The sequence below is a fragment of the Marmota flaviventris genome, chromosome 18 (assembly GCF_047511675.1).
Source record: "Marmota flaviventris isolate mMarFla1 chromosome 18, mMarFla1.hap1, whole genome shotgun sequence".
NCBI classification, from domain to species: domain Eukaryota; kingdom Metazoa; phylum Chordata; class Mammalia; order Rodentia; family Sciuridae; genus Marmota; species Marmota flaviventris.
Genome location: NC_092515.1, coordinates 35,837,841 through 35,860,436, shown reverse-complemented (window position 1 = coordinate 35,860,436; position 22,596 = coordinate 35,837,841). Strand labels below are relative to the sequence as shown.

General features: G+C 49.0%; 1 protein-coding gene across 1 annotated transcript in view; it reads right to left on the bottom strand.

Moving 5' to 3' along the window:
- Positions 1-22,596, bottom strand: part of Slc6a2 (solute carrier family 6 member 2) — a 35,396-nt gene that overhangs the window by 9,733 nt on the left and 3,067 nt on the right. The window contains exons 2-4 of the mRNA XM_034635973.2: positions 14,347-14,478; positions 12,273-12,510; positions 6,497-6,635 (exon numbers count right to left, since the gene is read on the bottom strand). Of these exons, the coding sequence (XP_034491864.2) occupies positions 6,497-6,635; positions 12,273-12,510; positions 14,347-14,478 (509 nt within the window). The remainder of the gene's footprint in view (positions 1-6,496; positions 6,636-12,272; positions 12,511-14,346; positions 14,479-22,596) is intronic.

Here is a 22,596-nt window from a genome sequence, read left to right as displayed (position 1 = left end):
TGGCAACGGACACGCGGCTGTGAGCCCCTCCATCGGCCTCCCGCTGAGGGGAGGGTGCTGGAGGGACACGGGGTCCTCTCCCAGAGAGCCAGTCAGGCCCTCCCGCCAGCTCCCTTCACCCAACACACGTGCCAGGCTCCACCTCCAGGTCAGCCCCGAGCCAGACTCCAAGGACAGAACAGTGAACGGAGCTGGCGCACCCGGGGAAGCTCAGAACCCGCGAGGCCATCTCCATGGTGCTGAGACGGAAGCTGAGGTCGCCATGGGCAAAGACCAGGCTCTCATAGCACAGGTGCCACCCCTCACAAAGCCACCTCTCCTGGTCCCTTTGAGTTGCCTCAGGTAGAACTAAGCTTATCCCCATTTTTGTGTCCACTATTCCTGCCAGTCCTGCATGCATCCGACCACAGGTATTTTCTGGACCCAGGCAGGGTTTTAAAGATCTTCATTTTTTTCCTCCCTCCTCCTCCTCCTCCTTCTTCTTCTCCTCCCTTCTTTTTCTCCAAATTTGTGGCTTCTCCCTCTTTTCCTTTACCCCCACTTAAGCACACCCTCCGAAGCCCACTGCCCAAGCAGGTCTGTGGTTGGGCAGAAAGCAGAGTCTCTGTCCCTTCTCCATATTAACTGGAGCAGATTTGGGACAAAGACAAAGTGTCTTTTTCAGAAACGCAAAGGGGAAGAGATCATCCTCAGACTAAAAAGAGCCACTTCACTCTCCTGCCCACTCGGAGGAAGAGATTACAAAATGTGGATGCTAAGGGCTATGCAGGCCTCTTGGCTGTTCCTTGGTGCCGGTGGCCACATGTCATTGTCCCTGGGGAAGCTCTAGATAAGAATGCCTATGCTCAGTTCTCAGTCTCGGAGTTTCCGATCTAACTGGTCTGAGGTGATATCTGAACCCAGACTGAACTTCGGTGTATTTCAAAAACTTCCCAAGTGACATCAATTTCAAGGTTAAAAATCCCTGCTATAGGCAAATGCAGCTGTGGGCATCCTTGTAATAAAATACTGCACCCTGAACAGAAAATCGAGCCAGGGCCAGGGTGGTCAGACCCAAGGAAGACTCAGCTGAAACAGGAGAGCACACATAAATTAAAGACCAGGTGGTTCCTCCCCTCAAAAGTTCTGGCACTCTGCAGCCCCCAGGGTCTTTGCACGTCCCTTGGGAGAAAATGGAACCCTCAGTACATGACTGAGAGTCAAGTTCTTTGTCCACCTTGAAAGATAAGGGCTCAAAACAAAAATCAAGACACAGAAAATAAAGTCCTATGTTTTCCATGCCTACGCTTAAAGACGGAAATGTATTCTCTTTGTTTGTTTGTCTGTCCTTCCCACTGGACTGTCACACCTTAGAAACAAAAGTTTCAAAAAATTATGCCCAGCACCTGGCTTGAATGGGTCCTTTAAACCATTTATTGGATGAATGATTGGACAACTGGGGAGGTAGACATGACCTGGAAAGGGAGCTGTTCAATCTGGGTGGCCTCACTCAATGGCCCTGGACTTGGTCTCCCTAACCAGAACAAGTGGGTCCTTAGCATCAAACACAGAGATTCCTCCCATACCTTTGTGGGGGGCGGTCCTATCTACTATGGGCCCCTACAATTCTTGTCAGTAGCTGAAGCCCAAGCTGCCCGGCCCATCTCCACAGGTCAGAGGTAACCACACAAACTTTATTTTTTTCAAAAAAGAAAAATAAATCTTGCATTTTTTACTCCAGAGGATCTCTCCTTGGGCCTGGGGGTGGCCCTGCATTGGCCATATGTGAGGTTCCAACATGGGAACACGTCAGAGCGTGACCGAGCTGACCGTGACAACAGTCAAGCACAGACAACACGACAACAGGAGCTTGCTCTGCCCATGCACACATCTTCAAAACTAAACCATCCGAGTCTTGTCGAAGGTTCTCAGAATTGATGGCTTATGTGAGTTCCACTGCCTAAGACTTTGTGTCAAAAGTGAGACTCCTAGATCCTCAGGCCATAGCTCACCCTTGCCCACAGGAGCCCTGTATGCACCTTGGTCAAATAGAGGGACATTTGGGTTCTGTCTCCATCCCAGGCCTTTCTGCTCTCAGAATTCAACTCACAATGCATCTCTGGCCACGAGAAATCAAACTCCTATTAAAAGTTTAACTTTGAGTGCAAATTTTACTTTGAGCATAAGACAATGAACAGCCCATTGGTCTTAGAAAGCATGTTCCTAGACCCCAAGGAATGTCACTTTTTTCTATCACCTGAAATTTCTTAACCGCCTGATGTTTCTGCAGATAATTTGTGAAGTTCCGGGGGTACTAAACCCAAACCAGTTGCTTATCATCAAAATGAGGAGGATCTTGGTTCCAAGAAAGGAAGAACTTTTGAATGATAGAGCTCTCTAATGGAAATGAGCTGCCCAGGAGAACAGTGAGGTAAATGTACCTCACTTGAAGGTATAGAAGCCTTACAATAAATCCTGGCATTGGGAAAAGAATTGCCTAGACTCAGGTGAAGTCGGTGAACCAGCAACATCAGCATCAGCATCTCCAAGAGTTCCCAGACTCTCAAGAAAGGACAAGGAATTTGAGTTTTAACAAGCCCCCCAAATAATCTTCACATACACTCATGTTAGAGAAGCTCCTGATCTACTCTAAGGCCTAATAGAGAACATAAATGTCCATACCGCATTAATTTAACCTTTACTGACTTAGAATTTGTGGACCTCTGAACTGGGTCTCAGGGACATTTTCATTAATAATGAAGGCACAGTTTTTTTTAAAAAAAGACTTATGGGGTGTGTGCTATGCACTGATGTTACTCAAGAAAACACTGAGCTACACGTATTTTGGTATATGTGTGGCTCATATGCAAATGATGTTGTTCATCACAACTGGGTCCAAACAAGTTACCAAGGCAAGCCAGGACCAGCCTGAATTGAGACAGTAGTGGGAAGGCTTGGCTAGAATTATGACTTGAATATGAAAGTAACAGGGCTATTTTTTAATTTAAATATTCTAGAGCTCAGGTTTCCTTTGAATTGATCTGGCTCTCTCTCTTCCCAGTAGCACCATCTCTGCTTGAATTCAGGAGGTGCTCCATCTAGGGCCACCCCCCAAACAGCCCAAAAGCTGGCAGTGAAGTGGGTGAGTGACGCTGATCCCAGCCAACTCCAATGTCTTGGTTTCTCTCCAGGGAAGGGGAGCCTGAGGTCTGAGTCCAATATGTTCACAGAGTAGACAGGTGCGGGAGATCCAGAAAGAGGGTGGGGCTCCAGCATAGCAAGCACTGCTCAGGCCTCACCTTCCACCCTGAGGTGCTGGATGGGACAACCCAGTTGTCATCGGGTGAGTGGCCTGGGATAACCCCTGTCCCATTCAGACCTGCTCCCACCATCTCCGGGGCCCAGGAGTCAGCATCTTCTGAACCCCAGCCTCCACTTGCCCAGATGGGAAGTGTGTGCATTCATGATTCACCTCAGGCAGGCTCTGCAGCCGAGGAAGGCTGCTAAGAAAAGCTGTGTGCTGTTCCAGACATCGTCCGGGAAGAGATAAGCAACATTCTTGGTTTCCTCCTGAGCCATTTTATAAAAACTATTAAAAGCAGGGCACAGGAATGTCCTAAGCAAAGCTCCTTGTTCTAAAAATCTTCCCCACGGACTGCCTGGGGCCTCTGCCTGCTCAAGTGCCAGAACACTGGGGGACTTGCGCAGAGTGTGGGCTGTGGCTTCAGCGGATGCATACAAGGGGGGACTCATATTCCCCGCTCCTCCTGTTTCCACATGGGGGACTTCCCTGGGGTGACACAACCGTCCCACCCTTCATTACACTCCTCCTCCTCGCCTCTGAAAGTGCATTTGGCAAGAGAAACTGATCATGCTCCTCCTGGCCTCTCTGTAGCATCCAGTTGGCTGGCTGTAGACAGCTTGTGCTCTGCTCTGGCCAAGTTCCAAGCTAAATGGTGCAGGCTGCACCCCTTTGGCAGGGGCTGTGGGGAACTTAATCTTGGCCTGCGGTATTAGAAGCCTGTGGTGACCCCACACACGGGCCAGTAGACTACACTTCTGTCGTTCACAGGGATAGACTATGACTCTGCCGTGGGCCTCTGAGGAGGCCAGGAGAGTCCTGCTCTGGTAGCTAGAGAGTTACAGAAAGCACTAACTCAGGCTGGGCTGGAGCTTCCACACCTCTGTGGCTTTGTTCATGAGGATCCTTCCATAGAGAACCTCTTCCTTCCTCCTCATTTCTACCCATGCCTGTCCTCACAGACCCAGCACAAATGCCCTCTTCTCCACAGTCTTTGTAGACTCCCTCAATCCAAAGATCTCCCTTCCTCTACTAATGCAGCATCTCAGGCTTTTTAACCATATCCTTTGGTAAGGAATACTTTCTATGTCAAGTTCAACTACACATAAACATATAGGCTGCCTAAACTGAAACTGAATGGCTCGAGACAGCTCATCTCTTCTTTATGCAATGCCCTCTGATGATCTAGCCTATACCATTTTAAAAACTTGTGGCAACCCACTAAGTTGATCTAATGACAGCTTAAAAACCCGCTGTTTGTATTTCTATTAAGGTATAACCTGACCACATAATGGGAAATTATCTCCAAGGTAAAATTAACTTTAAAATATAAAGCAAGAAATGCTGGGATGTGACTTAGTGGTAGAGCGCTGGCCTGGCACACACAAGGCCCTGGGTTCCAACCCCAGCACCACAAAATAAATAAATATATAAATAAGCAAAATACATAATACCATGTGTAGATTGTAACCGTTAATATTAGTGTAAAGGGAGACACCCATATATAGCTCTGGATAGAGTCCCAAGACACTGTGACATTGGCTGACCCACAACCCATCCATAATGAATATAGACTAAAAGAAATTGAAGAAAAAATTTGTCTTACTTATTCTTGCATCATCGGTACTGGCATCAAGCCTAGCACACAGTAGGTGTCCACAATAAGTTAAAAAGTTTACTAAGTTTGATGAGTTGAACTGAATTCAAAAGAATCCTTAATAAAGTATTAAAGACTTATTTACCCACCCATTCTTCAGTCCTTTAACAGATATTTACTGAAGACCTACTATGTGCCACTTGTTGAGATGGTGGTGATCCTAGACTGATTTTGCTCTACACTCCAGAATTCCTTCCAATCCTAATCTGCATTCCATTTTAGTCCTTCCTTAGGAAAAAAATTACTGTATCCCCAATGTGCCGATAGGAAATTTCACCTCCAATTGTTAACAGATTACATTCCCAGTGGCTGTTGGTCCCCTGTCCCTGTCCTTGATCTCAAAGGTATAATAAAAATGTCAAAGTACCAGACAGAATCCTGATGCACCCTGCTTTCCAAAACCAGTTACTGAATGAAGCTTCTTCCAAATTCATCCCTATCTGATTTCAGCAGACTTGCCTTGTGACCCCTCACCCCTCCAATGAACTTCCATCTGTGTGTAATCTCCTCCCACATGAACTCAAGTCTTCATCACAAGAGTTGCTTTGGCCATTAGACAATAGCTAGCATCATGCAAGAGAGACTGGAAGAGCTATTGCACATCAGGTCTTGTCTGCTTGGAACGTGATCTGGAAACACAGCCACCATGCTGCGAGATACCCAAGCAACACAGAGGAGCAGAAGAACCACCCCGCTGAGCCCAGTCAACTCCCAGAATGAGAGTTAAATATTTAAAATCACCACATTTCAGGGTGGTTCATTACACACCAATTGCTAAGAAAAACACTGGAAAGACATTCCCCAGCTTCATTCTTTTTCATACACTCAAGTTCTAGAACCCAGAGGGATTGGTGTCCCCATGATATTCCACAGGCTAACAAGTCAGTGCAGGCCATTCCCTGAGTATACTCCACTTTTAGAGGCTGACTGTAGAGGGCAGTGTCACCCAAGCTGAGAATGCCCCATCTCAGCTGGGCCTCCATGACCATCTTACCCTGTGTGCTTCTTTCCAAAGCACCCAGACCCCTGGGGCCCCTCAGCACTGTTTCAGAGGAAACACAAGCCCACAGCATACAGCTGGATATCTTCTGGAGCATTCTCTTTTACTCAAAAATTCAGAAGGGTGGAGATTTACTAATTTTATAGTAAGACAAATGATTATGTTCCATTATATTCCAAATAATTATGTTCTGTGCAACATTTGCATGAAGCTTTAGGTCAAAATTCAAGATCTATCAAGGTAGAGATGGGTCAAGTGTTGTTTTAGGTTTGATCCCCAAGTCTTTAGGGGTGTCCCAGTACCTGGTCTCTGCTATTAGGGGAGTTTGACTGAAAAGTATGAAAAGCCCAGATCCACTTGCACCCATTCACCCTGCTGTTGGGGTGACTCAGGCTTAGGGAAGGAAGGGATTCATCCGTGTCAATGCAGAGCTGAGGGCTGAACGAGGCTCAGTATTCTTAGAGCTCCCTTGTCTTTTCATCAACCACATGGTTATAGCTAGAAATTTTTTTTTCCCCCAAGGCCAAGCTCCCAACTGAAAGAAAAACAGGGACATTACCTTTCCTGATGTCTTCACACCTTTCCAGAGGCTGAAATACAGGATGACGACAACAAACATCAGACAGAGGAGGAGCTGCCACTGGGGCAGGCCGATGTCGTGAATCCCGCTGCTCTCGTGAAGATGCAGGACACCACGCCTGTGGGGAGGAGAGGTGGGGGACCAGGGAAAACAGCGTCAAGGAGCATGTCCAAGGCCATGCTCATGGGCCTGTCCCACATGCACCCTGATGGAGACAGGGGTCAGCCACTCTCCCTGACTCGGGGGCACTGGCCACTGCAGGCATCACATGGACTGGCTCTGGTCAGCCATGGCCTGTACCCCAGGATGGCTCTCCAAAGTGCCTGCTGCATGGCTAGCACTGGGGACACACTGATAAGACAGGGAAGGTTTCTGCTTTCTAGAGCTCACCCTCTGCAGCAGCAAGTCTCTAGAGGAGGAAGAGCCTATCTTGCACCCCAGAGCATGTTTGACAATGTCCGAGGTGCTTTCTATTGACATGACTCCAGTGCTGCTAGACATCCTAAATGCCCAGGACGGTCTCCAATAACAAAGAATTATCCCATCCAAAATGCTCATCTTGCTGAACCTGAGAATCTCTTGTCTAGAGACTAAGACAGGAATAAACAAGTCTCCTGTCTAAGAATATCTTCTAAAATCAAAGATATGCATACTCTGTGTCCTAGCAAGTCTACTTTTAGGTATTTATCCAATAGAATTTGTACATATGTTTACCAAAAGATATGTTCTAGAAAGTTCATCACAGCCTTGAGCATAATATCCCCGAATTGCAAAATACTCAAATACCCATTAGCAATAGAATGGATAAATTATGTCACATTAACTCAAATGAATCATTATACAGCATCTACCCCCAAATGGGTGAAACTCTCACACATAACGAATGCTATGAAAAAGTAGTCAAAGTCAAAAGAGCATGGAAGAGACAGAAGTCCAATTCCATTCAAGTAAAGCACTGTACAATAACAAGCAAAATTCACCTAGGGTTAGAAATCAGAAAAGTTATGCTCTGGAATGGGAGAGAAGTTTCCTGTCTGGGAGGGACTCCTAGGGATTTCTAGGAGACTTGTCATGCTCTGACTCCTGATCTAGGTCGTGGTCACATGGATGCATTCAGTTTGTGATATTGATTAAGCTGTCACTTCTCTGTAATACGGTCACCTACAATAACATGTTTCTTAGGTAAGGAAAATATACCATAAACATTTAGAAGTTTTGAGAATATTGAGGCACCTCATACAGTGAAGGAATGGTAAATAGAATTGCGAACAAGATGTCCATTTGCTAATTAGAATCAAATCAAAATCCATTGGGATCAAGGTCAAATAAGACCAACTGATAATCCAGTACAGCAGGCTCCATGGAGGGAGGGTACCCCAACAATTCTACACCTTCACAAGATGCAGCAGCAGGCCTGGGAACACCTGGGTGTGGCATCTCGGCTCTGCACCCCAATCATGCATTCCTCATTTCGGGCCTGTGGCTAGCTGGCCCATCTGGGCCTCACACACACTCAGGGAACTGCTGGCACATAGTCCCCGCCTTGGTGGGCTTCTGTTCTAACATGAGAGGTAGCATTAACTGCAAAAGACAGCAATAAAGTGTGCCAAGTGTTGGGAGGGTTCAGGGAGCTGTAGAGGCCCCCAGAATGGGTCTCTGCCCGCATCTTCCTCTGAATCTGATGCTCAGAAGCTATAGCCTACTGCTGGATACCTAGCCAGGCCCAGCTCCAATGTCACCTCTTCCTGGAGGGCTCCCTGATTTCCCCTGATCCTAATCTCTAATCCTTTCAGTTTCTGTGTTTCTTGGCTCATTTGTCAGCAGAGTGCCCCTGCAACATAAAGGCTAATAGAGTTGTCCCTTGGTATCCATGGATATCAAAATCCATGGATACTCAGGTTTCTTGCATAAAATGGTATCATCTTTGCATATACCCTACACTCATACCTATGTATACTTCTAGTAATCTCCAGCTTCCTTATAATACCTAATACAAATAAATGCTGTATAAGTAGCTGTTATACTTGGTTAATCAAAAGTAAATGTTATGCAAATAACTACTATACTGGTTCATGTAGGGGAAAATGACAAGGAACTGTACATGTTCAGTACAGATGTATTTTTTTTTTCAAATATTTGCACTCTATCCTTGACCGAATCCTTGAAGGCTCAGCTTTTTAAAAATTGCTGATACCAAAATTTTTTAAAAAAATTAAATCTTTTTATGTCATAAAATATTACTATCTGGGCCCTGTTCTCAACCAATTAATTCATAATCCTTGAGCAACAAAACCAGGCCACCAGTGCCACCCCTGCCGATGCCAACTGGCAGCCAAATCTCGGACCACTGAGTCAGAGGCCCACCCAAATTATAGGCTTCTTTTAGACCAACTTGAGCCTTCCAGAAACTTTTACTTTCCTGGCAAAATAAAGTTGGATTTCTAAATTTGAGGAAAAGAAGCCTCAGAAAGGCTCTTAAGAAATAGGCGTGTAACTATTTCAGGAGCCTGGGTGGTCAGAGGAGTCCACAGACGAGAGGCGGATGATGGGTTTTGCTGGAATCAGAGTAGAGGACATGGGAGGGTCCATTTCAGGCTCATGAAGGACAACACATACCCTCCGCCTGGAAACCCATCCAGCTTATCCTCAGGTGGGAATTAAAGTTTGCTCTGGGACTGCAGGCCATGACTGATGTTGTGTCTGCTTGCTTCATTCATTCATTCATTCATTCAAACAGACATCTAATATTTGCAAGAACTTGAAGGAAAATAGAAGACTATCATACAGAAGTTATCCAGGCTTTGGGGTCAGACAGACCTGGTTCCCATCCTGGCCCTAAATCCTCAAAGGTCCTTTAACTAGTGGGTAGAGATCAGGGAAGCTGCTAAACACCCAGAATGCACAGGACGGCGCCCCCTCCAACCCCCACCTCCCAAGAAAGACTCCTCTAACCCAAAATGTCCAGTGTTGAGGCTGTCAAGTGAAATCCTAGCCCAGAGGATGCAAATGTACGCCTTGCAGAATCTGAGGCCTGTCGCAATCCACCCCGCCAAGCTCATCCCTGCCATTTGCTCCTGACAATAGCAGGCCACTTCTCCACAATCTCCTCTGCTCTCCGGGCTCTGGCCTTGGGACTTCCTGTTCCTGCACCCTAGGACACACTTTCCAGCCCGATTTATCAGCCTGGCAAAACTTATTCTGCTAGTTTCATCTCAGAAAAGAAAGAAAGAAAGGAAGGAAGGAAGGAAGGAAGGAAGGAAGGAAGGATCCCCTGACATAGGCTCTTCTCCCATCGAGAGAGAGAACGAGAAAGAGAGAGAAGAGGGAAGAGGAAAATCGAGTAGCTGGGCCTATCCAAAGACAGCGTCCTGACCCTGCCTGATGCTTCATTCGGCTTTTTCCCCTGCTTTCAGGGGCAAAGTGTGGAACGGTGTCAATCACCATTTCCCTGATTTATTGTTAAAATCATGAAAAAAGCAATGGCCTGCATCTGTTTGCCCCTAAACTTGCTAAAATGTCTCCTAGTGTCCACTGGAATAGCCAAAATGAGCCCTACGTGCACTTGAAGGCCACTTTGGGGTGTCACGGTTACTAGATGTTTCATCAGTAAAAAGAGCCAGACACCAGAGCTGATTTCCAAGAAAAGAAGTGAATCCAGCATCCTCTGCAGGCCTGAGCCGGGGGCGGGGGGTGGGGGGGGTTGCACAAAAACCTTGGGTTTGGTTTAGTTTTCCAGCAGTTTAATAAAAGTGAATCATCGTGAGGGGTACAGTCCAGGCTTTCCAAAGTCTATGGGCCAAAAAAGCTCAATTTTTCACTTGACATTTAAAAGCTCAGAGGGTAAGGACTGGGGTAGAGAAAGCTTCCTCTTCTTCCTAGGAGCCAGCGCGAGGCAGAACTTTCCTATTGCTGAACACATATCCACCAAGGGTGCACGTTAACAGATAAAGGGACAGCATCAGAGGTTCTTTTGCCGTGGAGCCATGTGGCTTCAGGCCTGGAGCCTGGGGAGAGGAGCACTTTTGTTCCCTTAAATGATAGGTTCAATCCATCTGCCTAACAGAGTACAAGGTGGGGGCAACATTGGCCAGGAGTCTTGGGGAAAGAGAAAAAAAATATCTAATCTTTTAGTATCGGTCCTGGGAGCCCCACTTGCTGGCTCCCCCGACTGAGCTGACTTGTCTTAAAGCAGAGGCCTTTAGACAGAAAGTTCATGTGTCATGGAAAATCCAGAGGCACTCCGCAGCCTAGGGCTATGCTCTCTGCAGCCCGTAGGCAGGGAAGAGGGGAGATAGACATGCCCAAGAAGGGGTCCCACCTATCAGCAGGGAACCTAACTGGACAAGAACTAATTGGAGACTAACTGGAGAGGAGAAAGCCCAGAGAGCTGTGGACGGGGTGGCGCCTTGGATCAGAGAGCTGGCGCTCAGATAACTCTGCCAGGAACCTAAAACAGAGCCTCTGCTTTCTTGTCTGTGAAGCAGGGTAATTTCCGCCACTGTGAATGGTGCAGATGAAGTGGGATTTGGATATGAAGAGATTGTCAGTCCCTGGTTCAGTGTAGCTATGAAGGTTTGCAGTGGGGTGGGCTAAGGAGAGGAGAAGAGGGGTGGTCTGCACCCCTCTTTCACTGCATTCTCCAAGCCCTGAACACAGGAATGTCACCCTCCACTGTGTTCTGCTCACAGCTAGGCCTGGAGGAAGTGGGTGGCTGCATGAAAGGTACCATGGTCCCCAGACCTGTTGCAGGAGACCTGCCACTGCAGGGGCAGACAAGCTGGTCATAAAGACACCCGTGGAGAAATCTGATACCCACCAGACTAGAGATGACCAGGCTATCAGTTTCCACTGTGATTAATAAGAACAGGGTTTGCCAAGAGCTAAAGAAAGATCATGCTTTTTTCTGCCTGAGAAAACAAGGTGGGAGAAGCTCATAACCACTTACAGGGATCAGAAACCTCCTCGCCCCCCAGCCCTTACTATCTCCCTGTCCAGACCACACTCAAACTGAGAAGACCAAGACTTCCACCAGCAAGTTCTCCAAACATTCTGGGGTCTTCTGAGGTTACATTCCTCGGGAAAAGTGAAGAAACCCTAGTTTTTCCATGACATGTAGAGATGTCAGCCTGACCTCCGCAGGTATCTTATTCTGAGACAGGTGGGTGCAGTGGCTAGGTATTAGAATCCCGGAAGTAGCTATTAATAATAATGCACTTGAGTTGGTGACACCCACGCCTGCGAAACTCAAGTCCCTGGACACAGGATCCAGCAGGAAGGAGTGTGTTTAAAAGCTCTCTGGGTGATTTCCACATGCAGCTGAAGTTTAGAACCACTGAGCTCAGAGCTTAGGCCTTGGGACCCAACTGCCTGTGTTCAAACTCACTTTCCAATACCACTTTCAAGCTGGATGACCTTGGACAAGACACTTCCTGTTTGTGCCTATTTCCTCATTCACAACTGGCTGTGGTTTCTTAAGAGCAATTTCTCTCTCCAAACTGACGGTTATTTCCTAGAGAACTAACACCTCCTGGGGTCCTCGTGTGTTTCCTGGTACTGCTCCCCCACTCCACTCTCCCACCCACATCAAAAGCCCCCCAGGAAGCCGCAGACAGGGCTGCATCCTCTGCTTCCCCCTCAGCCTCAGGCCTGTCACATGATCCATGCCCTGTCCCTCTCCACCTGAGGTCTTCCTTGGAGTCTGGTCCAGATCCTGCCCAGGCCTCAGTCAGCCCAGGACGAGGAGTCTACGACTTACTCATAAAACTCTGCTGCTGGCGTGAACTTGTACTTGGAGTACTTGGTGTGGTTGCCCAGCACGGAGCCATTGAGGAGCTTGGGGTCGGTGCAGTTGGGGCTGTTCCAGGCATGGCCACAGTTGGTCCAGGGCAGGGTGAAGGTGAAGGAGGCGAAGAGGTAGTAGAGCGACCAGGCGATGATGACATTGTAGTAGAAGCCAACGTAGAGGGCAATGAGGATCACAGCATAGCCAACTCCTGGGTGGGTACACAGAGGTCAAGCCCCCAGCCCAGGCCCAGAGCCACCTCCCCCTGAGGATTTGGCACCAAACACCGCAGTCCCCAACCCCTACATTGTTTTGTAGCAGATTTCCAGTCGTACCCGCATTCCTTGGGTACCGACCACCCCTTTGCCTGAGAGCTCTCCTTCACCACCCCTTTGCCTGAGAGCTCTCCTTCACCACGGTAGCCCTCTCTGCCTGTTTATTGATGGGTCAGAAGGTCCTTGATGGCCCCAGGGAGCAGCCATGTTGGAAGCTGGAATATAAGTTCCCCCACTCCCTCGCCCCGTGGACCCGATAATGAAGAGGTGTGTTTCACACCCTCTCCACTCACCCACGGTGGACTTGACCTGATGACACACACTTCATGGGCTGCCCCCCCCCCTTTCCTGACACCATCTGGCACTTCCTGGGGCCACTTCCCCAAATAAGTACTTACACTAAAATCCTTACCTCCGAATCTGCTTCTGGGGGGATCTCAAGCAAGCCCTCAGCCCACTGAGTTCTCTGGGTCTCATTCTCAACCACCTGCTTCACGTGCCCACACATTATCTTCCTGAATGTGTCCAACGCACCTCTAACGCTAATTCTACAGTTTTGCCTAGAGCAGAAATTATTTTTGCCTGCTCAGCACTGCTTTAAGGGATTTCCTTAAGTAACTCAGCCTGTGAGGCTTGGGTAAAAGTAATCCCTCACTTCCTTGATCTGCTCATGAGCTTGTCAAGACCTGGCCAATCAGAGTGCTGCTTTTTCACAACCACAATGATTGGTTAAGAGATAGGCATATTGCTCAAATCAAACCAACGAAAGTCTTCACCCAGAACTTTAATGAAGCCACGGATGCATAAAGGTGTTTTGTTAGCTTATTCGTTTGCTTATTTGCTTTTGGTCACTGTTAAACTCAGCAGGATTTAAGCCTGGAGTTGCTGACAGCCATCTTTTTTAGCAACTGAGAAAAATGTACCAGAGAATGATGCAAACACATATTCTAAGAGTACAATTTGAGCACCTGGATCAAACTGTACCTGAGTAGACTAGCACTCCCCCAGCAAAAAAAAAAAAAAAAATCTCTGTTATATTAAAGCCAGTTTGAGTCATATTTCCAGCAAGTAAACAAAAATGATGCTAATACACACACAAGACTCTTGTATCAGTCTGGACTTAGTTCAGGATTGAGTAAACAGAAGGTACTCCATGGACACTTGCCAGCTGAGAAGAGGCTCATGGTAGTCACATTTGTCCTTATTGCTACTGGTTCTCTAACCAGCGCTTGGGCAATATTTACTCTTGCTCCACACCCTTCTGCCAGATATCTGGAGGCCAAGGGATGACGGTTGTCATGGTACTTTCTGCAGATGTGTAATAAGTTCCAAATGCAAATAGGCTCAATCCTATCCCATCTGCAATCAATTAGCTATGGCTGTTGCATTAAGAATTGTGAGGCAGCTTTCCAGCTGAGTTTGAGAAGCTCCACAATCAATTTGTCATGTCTGCCACGGGAGCCAGAGGGGAGCAGCAGAGGTGTATATGCTGGGTTTCTGACATTTCTGTCTTTCATGAAAATAGACTCTCTCTGGCCACTCAGCTGATGGAGCTAGACTGAAACTTGGGACTTCAGAGTCTGGACTCTGAAACTTGGGTTACCAGCTCCTTTTCCTGACACGTCAAATGCTCCCTGTGTAACTTTGAATGGTGGACGCTCCTGACCTTGTTGATGCCTATGAATCCCACAGATAGTTGGTTTATCTCAGATCTCATCTTTGGAGTGCATTTCCCCAAATGCACATTGACTTCCCCCAGACTCCTTCTTTACCTTTGAAGAAAGGACAGATCTTCCAGACGGTGGCCGCCCCTTCCCGGTTGTACTGCCCGAGAGCCAGCTCCATGTAGAACAGGGGCATCCCAGCAATGATGAGGAACAGGGTGTATGGAATCAGGAAGGCACCTGGGGGACACAGAGGCAGAGTGTGACCCACTAGATCCCTGCCCCTCACAGCGCTTGGATCAGTGTCTGCAAGAGCCACCAGGGTCCCTCATCAGCTGCTCTATCACCTGGCCATTTCACAAGGAGCATTGTGTGGCAGGTAAAGAGAGTCATGCTGAGAAGTGAATAACAACAAACAGGACCAAGAATAATAACAGTAGTAGTCCTAACTGCAATAATGAGGGACTCTAGTTGAATTGGTAAAGTCTGTAGGTTTCTCCTAGCCTCTGCTATGAAACACCACAAGAAGAATCCTAGGTGTAGCTTTCACCAAATTTGCTTAAGCAGAAAATCTTTCCTTTATGGATCATCATTCCAGGAACGCCCATCTCTTACAGGTAAGCAAATTGAGACCAGAGAGGGAAAGACAGTGCCTAAAGGTACATCCAACTGGGTTTCTGATTTTTCTCATGTGAATATCACTTTTAGGTTGCACGTAGCTTTCCCAAACACTAGCTCATTGGATTTTTCCCAATGCTTACAACAGCCTGTAGACCCAATATGCAGGCAGTCTCATTTTAAGCCCTGAGGGACAGAGAAAGCAGTTGACTGTTCCTGTTGGCACTGCTGGTGAGTGACAGAAGCAGGACTTGTATTTAGGTCATCCAATCCACTGGGCTCACCTGTTAAGGTGGCTGAAGGCAAAGCCCAGGGCAACGGGGCCAGAGAGCCCAATCTCTAGCCAGGAAAGATGCCCACCCAGAGCCCAGCAGAAACTCCAGGGTGTCCTAGGCAACAGGCAGTAACTACAGCTAGTCCCTGGTGAAGTTAGACACATCTGAGTTCCAGAGTCAATGTTCAGGGTGCCCTGGTAGCCTGGAGTGAGCTTTGTGGGCTCTGGCACTGGGAGGTGACTCACTAGGGTGCATGCCACATCAGCCGGGGCTGCCAAGTGTGACCCAAGCAATATGCCAGCTCCTTATCCTGATGCAGCCAGAGCTGGCCAGGCCAGATCCAAACTCCTCTTGCCATTGGCTTTTGGCTGAAATTCTGTAACCTTGGAAACCAAATACTCTGACCTGTCCACACCCTGAAATGGGGAAACTGGGAAATAATTAAAGACAGTTACATGAAATTTTAACATCAGATATCAGCAGCTCACACCTGCTGAGCCCCTACTGAGTTCCAGGCACTTGCCACACAATGTCATAATGACTCTACAAAGAAAGAGAATTACTATCTCCACTTTGCAGAGATGGAAACTGAGGCTCTAAGCTTAGAAAGAACTAAGGTGACCAGAGGCAAATTCACCCAGGGCCTCTGCCTTCTTCAGGAAGCCCAGGGCCCTCAAGGATGAAGGGTGTAGTGTCAGCCTGAATGCTGCCTGACCCAGCCCTTCCAAGAAGGAGAGGGGCCTGCAGGTGGGGAATAGGGAAAACTATAGGAAATGAACGCCTCCTATGTATCCAGCAGCAGGGCCGGGCATTGGATATCTAAGATCCCATTTACACCATCCAGAACCTTCTGAGAAAACAGCTCTGGTGCTCTCAGGAAGCTGAGGCTTAGAGAACTGACTTCACCAAGGTCATCCAACTGCTAAATGCATCTAGGATCTGGGCCTAAACCTTCCTGGCTCCCCAAGTTCCAGAGTTGTTCCCAACATACCCTGAAAATTCCAGAACATTCCATCTTAGATAAAAGACATGAGTGTGGATAGGATGTGGGGAGAAGGAGATGCTCTGGGGGTTTGGGACCAGTGGAGCCACTTAGTCTCTTGGTTATAGGCTTGTTCATGCTCCAGTCCCTGCTCCAGGCTGGATTTCTTTGAAATTCTGGGGAAAATTCTCATTTCTTCCACTTACTCCCTGCCCCCCTCACCCCCTCCCACACAGAGAAGGCTGGTCTGGCACTCAAACCCACACCTGTGCACCTGGCTAACAGTGGTGGTGAAGGTGGTAAAGGTAGGCAGTGGGGGTGGTGAAAGTAACAAGTATCAATTATGGATCACTTTTTGTATACCAAGCCACATGCAGGATTTCATGTACATAACCATTTAAAACCACCCCTAAGAGATAATTGCCACCAATTCCATTTTGCACGTGGGAAAACTGAGACTTAGAAAAGTCCAGTTGCTCATCCTAACTCGTAAGTTTGCAGCGTGCTTTCCAACCTGCTCTGAGTTCCCCTGTGCCTTGGGGGCCACCCGCTGATCCTCTTGGACACCAGGAGCAGGGGGCAGAGCTGGAGTAGAGTGGGAAATAGAAACTTAAGTGGTTCAGGAGCCTGAAGACTGAAGCCAGGGCCAAGGAAGCGGGAAGGAGGACAAAGCTGGGCCTTGTGGTTCAGGTCCTGGCCCTGCCCTCTGCTGTTAGCGACTCCCGGGTTCTCCTACAGTGCCAGCAAAGGGAGAGAGCACCATCGGCCACCAACCAGGCGTCCTTCAGGCCCGTGCTCTCTACTGGTTTCCTCTGGGTGGCACTGCCAGCCAGCAGTAACTGTCCCCGCTTGAGATCTACCTCCTCTCCTGCTGGCTGAGTCACAGCAGAGGAAGGGGGTCGCCCCAGGGTCTGCAGGAGCCCGCGGGGTTGTCAAGGAATGGTGAAACGGTTGTGCACAAATAAAAAGCAGAAAGCTGTCCCATTGCCAGGCCCTTTTTCTGAAAGAGGATGTGGCCAGCTCGCTGGCTCAAGCCCCCTGTGGTGGGGAACCAGGGCAGGGCTCAAGAGTCAGAAACGGGCCTCATTGGTGAAGAGGTCAGCTGAGGCCGCCTGTTCCTAAAGGACCCTGGAGTGGCTCCTTGGAACCTGAGGCTTATTACGAACCCCCTAGACGTCACTGCCCTGCAAAGCCCATAACTGCCACATTCTTGTGGCCCTGCTACGTCTCACACGGGGCCATGCGGGCTGCAACAAGTCTCACACAGGGCCTGAAAGTCTCAGGGGCCATGAGCCCGGCGTCCTGCTTGGACTCCGGCCTGCTCTGCTGTGTGACGCTGGGCTGACAGGGGCTGAGCTGGGCCTACCTCGTAAGGGGCTCAGCGACTGGGAGTACGTGACACGCACAAACACAAATGCACATCTGTGCACACGAATGCAGCAGTACACACCCAGACTTCTGCACACCAACGCACTCACACAGCCTCACAAGGAAAAAGAAAAATTTGTGGTGAAAGAGCTTCTGGCCAGGGGCCTTCGGACAAACTTAGTTTAAAAAAAAAAAAAGATTGTCTCATGAGTGCAACTCACTGACACTGAACCGTTAGAGAGGAACCCTGCTGGCCACACAAGAATCCTGGGCCCTCTGTGCAATGCCAAGCCCTCAGGAGGGAAGCCCAGTGGTTACTAAGAGTGCTAAGTGCTCACCAGGGCAGGTAAGGAGATCCTCTGGAAAGGGGAGGGGTAGGAGGGGCTCAGCAAGGAATGGGGAGGCGCAGGCCTGAGGGGAGCCGGGGGGAGGTGGAGAAGTGTGTCAGGGAGGAGCTCAGGTGGGTGCCCTGAGATCAGTCTGTGGACAGCAGGGTTCCTCAAACTGTCAATTCTGACCACACCCAGGTGGATCCCAGGAGTGAAAGTCTACAAAGTTGTCCCCTTGATGCTGCAGCTCAGCTGCAGGCTGTCACTGACTGTGGCTTTCCCCAGAGAACAGGAAATCTTGGTCAATTCCTAGGGGAGCTAGGTTTGTCCCTGTCCTCCAGTACCCCAAGGGCGTAGTGTACAGAGTGCCAGGGAGGCACGGTGTCCGTCAGCAGCAGGGCTGCCTGCCACAGGCTGGCCAGACGCTTTCAGGACTGAGCCAACAGCACAGGGAGGTCCGTCGTCCTTTTTGTGACAAGTTCAAAATGATAAATCAAGCCACCACTGCTAACTGAAGCATGTGGCATCTTCTTACTTTGACAAAGTGATCTTTGCCTGGTCTTTGACCTATTACAAACTTCAAGTTTGAAATTTTCAGCTCTCGGTCAGAATCTGGTGGCCCCGAGGGAACTCCGCTGGATTGCCCTCCGCTTTCCCACCTCAGCTCTGGCCAGCCACGTCCAGCTTACATTTAGCATGAAAGCGTGGACTCTCCGACCCCTGTATCTAACCTCTGTCTGTAGCCCCTGTAGCCCATGCGCCTCTGGCCGCCCCACAGACCTGGGGCTGAGCAGACCTGCAACACAGCACACATAGGGAGAAGGAACCAAGCCCGAGGGTCACGCAGACCTGGAAGGGGGCTTGGGACTGACGGACTGAGCAGGGAGACCTGCCTGGAGCAGGCTGCGGGTGAGAGCAATGGTTCGCGCGGGTAGGGCTGGGCTTTCTAAAGGGTAGATCTAAGGATGATCCTCGACCCCAACTTTCTACTTATACCCACGAATCCCTGCATTAATGCGCCTTCTCTGAGTCTCACCACCCCCACCCCACTTCATTAATGAGGGAAATAAACCTGTCATTGGTTTGCTGTGATAATTTGATATAATGGAGATGAAGTGCAGGGACGTGGCGGTGCTCTGTAAATGGGAACGGGTCCTGTCATCGCACACAAGGCCTGATGGGAAACACCTTTATCAACTGTTTACTGCCAGTGAAGGTTCACCATGCAGTTGGTGGGGGCGGGGGGAACTGTGTGGTACGTGGCCATGCACACAACCTGGAGGCGCAGGGAACAATCCTTCAGACCCCTCATGTCCCCATCCCAAGGGAATCTATTTACCTGTGGATCCAAACAAATATGCTGACCACAAGCAAGAACAGGACAAAGGACACCTGAGCCACAGCCAACTCTGTTCCCCAAGGGGCTCCCATAGAGCTGTCCAGACCCCCCTCAGAGATGAAGGACCTTTCATGTGTGGTTGAGAGAGCTCAGTCCTCCAACAGCTGGCCTTTGGGAGCCATCTGGAAAGAGTGCTTCATCCAAGGCCATACCCTGTCCCCATCCAATGAAAAACCAACACAGAGCATAGAGTCCCAGCCCCCTCACCCCAACTCTGCACCAGTCAGAGTAGCCACCTGGTTTCAGGGTTTCCCCGAGGTCAGCCGACACTCAGCCAAGACCGCCTGAGTGCCCAGCCTCTTCCTCTGGCCAAGTTTCCCACCCTGCAGCCTCCCCCCTCTGCCTGCCTCCTCTGCTCCATTCTATCCCTCCATCCATGGAGAACAAGACAAATGAGTTTTTTCTAAAGCAAATTTTTGTGTCTTTGACGTCAGATGTAGGATCCCCCTCAGAATCTCTGCCAGTCAAATGGCCGGCTTCCCATGGTCATTTCTGCAGGAAAACACTCTTTTCCCATAATAAACCAAACCCAGATGATTCGAGTTTGGCAACGGAGACTCTCCTCTGGCGTGGGGCAACTGAGTTGTGGTGTCAACTCCAGCCTTCTCCCCAAGAATGATCTTCTCGGGGCCCTCACTGACCACGGAGGGCCCTGCCCACTGGTTTCAAGGGCCCTCCAGCCTCAGCCCAAGTAGGATCTCGCATCTCTTTGCTCCTTTCCCTGGACTTCACTGACAGGCCGGGACCATCGGCACGAGTTACCAAACTGCATTCATTTCTGGTGCTACACAAGAGAATTCTACACAAAACGATGGGAACTGGCTTCAATTCCTCACCTTCACCCTGGGTCCCCCACTTGACCTCCTGCCTCAGCTCCAAGACCCAGAAATATCCCCAGAGAAGCAGCAGACCCACTCTATTGGTAGATTAAACCCAGCTCCAGTGGCGGATGGCGGGGGTGGAATGGAGGCGGAGCTATTTCTACTTATGTGGCGGTCCCATCTGGACTTGATTTTTACTGATAAAGCTGTGACTTCATTAAAAGATCCTTGAAGATTTCCTGTCTCCTCCATCTTGATCTCTTTAAGAGGAGCAAATTAGAAGGTGTTTGGGATGCTCAGGACCACAGTCTGGAGGAAAATATGACCCACCAAGAACAGAGGAGGACCTCACCTTTGCTCACTTAGGATATAATACCTTAGATTACAGAATCTGAAATGGCAACTGGGCAGAGTGGCACATGCCTGTAATCCCAGTGGCCTGGGAGGCTGAGGCAGCTGAGTTCATAGCCAGCCTCAGTAACTTAGCGAGGTAAAAAAAATAAAAAGGACTAGGGGTGTGGCTCAGTGGTTAAGTGCCCCTGGGTTCAATCCCTGGTACCAATAAATAAATAAATGAAATGGCATTAGCTTTTGGGTTATCTCCAGGAGACTATGAACTCTCCCGAAAGGCAGGGATTTTCTTTCATTCACCTCTGTATTCCTGGCATATGGTAGGCATTTAGTAAGTGATTTTTGGTTAAATAAACAAGTTTCAGCAATGAATCACATTGAGAATGCAGCTAATGACAGCCCCGGGGTCTTTCTCTACTTGTGCTGTGGCCTAATCCTTACTTAGGCAGTTAGGTTTGGGACCTCAGGGCAGGACAGAACATTTTTCTTTATAAATTCCATCTCGATGGAAATGGCTCCTTCAGATCCTTTTCCTGCTCAGGGACAAATCAAGTTGGTAACTCCAGGTTGAGGTCCTAGATGAGGTCCTCCTTCCTGTAAAGCGGTGGGCACATGTGTCAGCTTGGTGTCACGCGAGTGGGCTGGTTCATTGTGCATCTGAGCTAACCCGTTAGAGTCAGCCTGGCAAGGCCAGGGTGTAGACAGCGCCCCCCACTGTCAGGCTGGATAGGAAGACACTGAGTTTGGAAAACCCCAGTCCTCTGTACCAGTCACCACCTCACTTGGCTTTGAGACTCCCAAGGTTTTTAGCCAGGAGGATTTCCAATGGCCCATGTGCACCCGAGACCCTGAGCTTTCTTAGAGAAGGATGAGAAACCCACGGGGGGCTCAGAACCACAGCATCCCATGGGACCCCCATGGACCACCTCCAGGAAGGTCAATCCATAATTTCCAGAGGGAAAAAATCTAGAGTGAGAAAAGGTTAGGCTGTCAGGGACTGGAACAAAGCCCAACTCTTGATTCTTAAGTCTTCCTACCATGCAAGGGCCCCAGGCCAATACCTTATTTACCTTCATCTGTTCCTTCTTAGGATCAATTCTGCCCCCTGCAAAATCAGGACCTCATTCCACTCCTGGATCTCCAATACAGCTGCCCTCATCCACCAATAGCAAAAGAGTCGCATCAATATTATTGAGGCCTGATTATGAGACACTATTTCAGGTGCACTGTGGGACAGTGGTTGTTCAGCTTTCCTGCACAAGGAAACTGAGCTCAGATCAGAGAGGGTGTGTGACTTGTCCGAGGCCACATTTCTAGCAAATGTCAATGATTCAAACCCCCAGCATGCCCCCAAGATCACCAGAGGGAAAATTCAGATCCTGGAAATAGCCCACTGCTTGCTGCTGCCTCTTGATTGAGTCCAGGAGGGTCCAAACAAAGCCCCCAAACTGAGAGTGACTTTCCCCTCCCACCACCACCCACCGCCTGTCATCCCAGCAGCTGGCCTCGGGAAGATGTTCAGACAGGCTGATCTTTCCCAGCAATTCATTCAGAAAATATTAGCCAGGGGCCTAAACTATTGGCACCTTCATCATTTGAAAACATCCTCCAAGCTGGGCCAGTGTGAACAGCAAGACTTTGAGAGTGTCTGTGTTAATATTGGCACCGGAAGAGCACACAGACCGGAGGCTGTTAGAGAACAGGGTGGTGAGACACGGCTTGGGTTCAGCCCTAAGCCAGGGCACTGCAGATGGCTGGATCTTGAGCATCCTCTAAGCGCATGTGCCTCTATCCTAAGGAACTTGAAGCTCAGAGAGGGACTGAGTGATGGCTGGGGTCACTTCGTGAGTGACAGAGCCAGGATTCAAACTCAGTTTATCTGGACTGTTTCCACGAGTGCAGGAATTCCCACCTGCCTGTCCACTTCTCATCTCTGGGGCTGACTTCAGAATTCCTGGGTGAGAATTCATCCACAGGAGTAGCCAGCGAGGAGGTGTCAGCAGAGACCAAGCCCAGAGGGGACCTGCTAAGCATCTCCTGGAGCAGTAAGTTAGAAAAGGAGCTGTTGCCTACTCCCAGATGGGAGCCTGTGCTCTCCTGCCTGCCAATTGAAATCCACTGGCATACATCCCCAGCCCTTAGCCTAGCAGTCACGGCCTCCGTAGCCTAGTCCCAACTTGCCTCTCCATCTTTATCTCTTCTGACTTTATCTCTT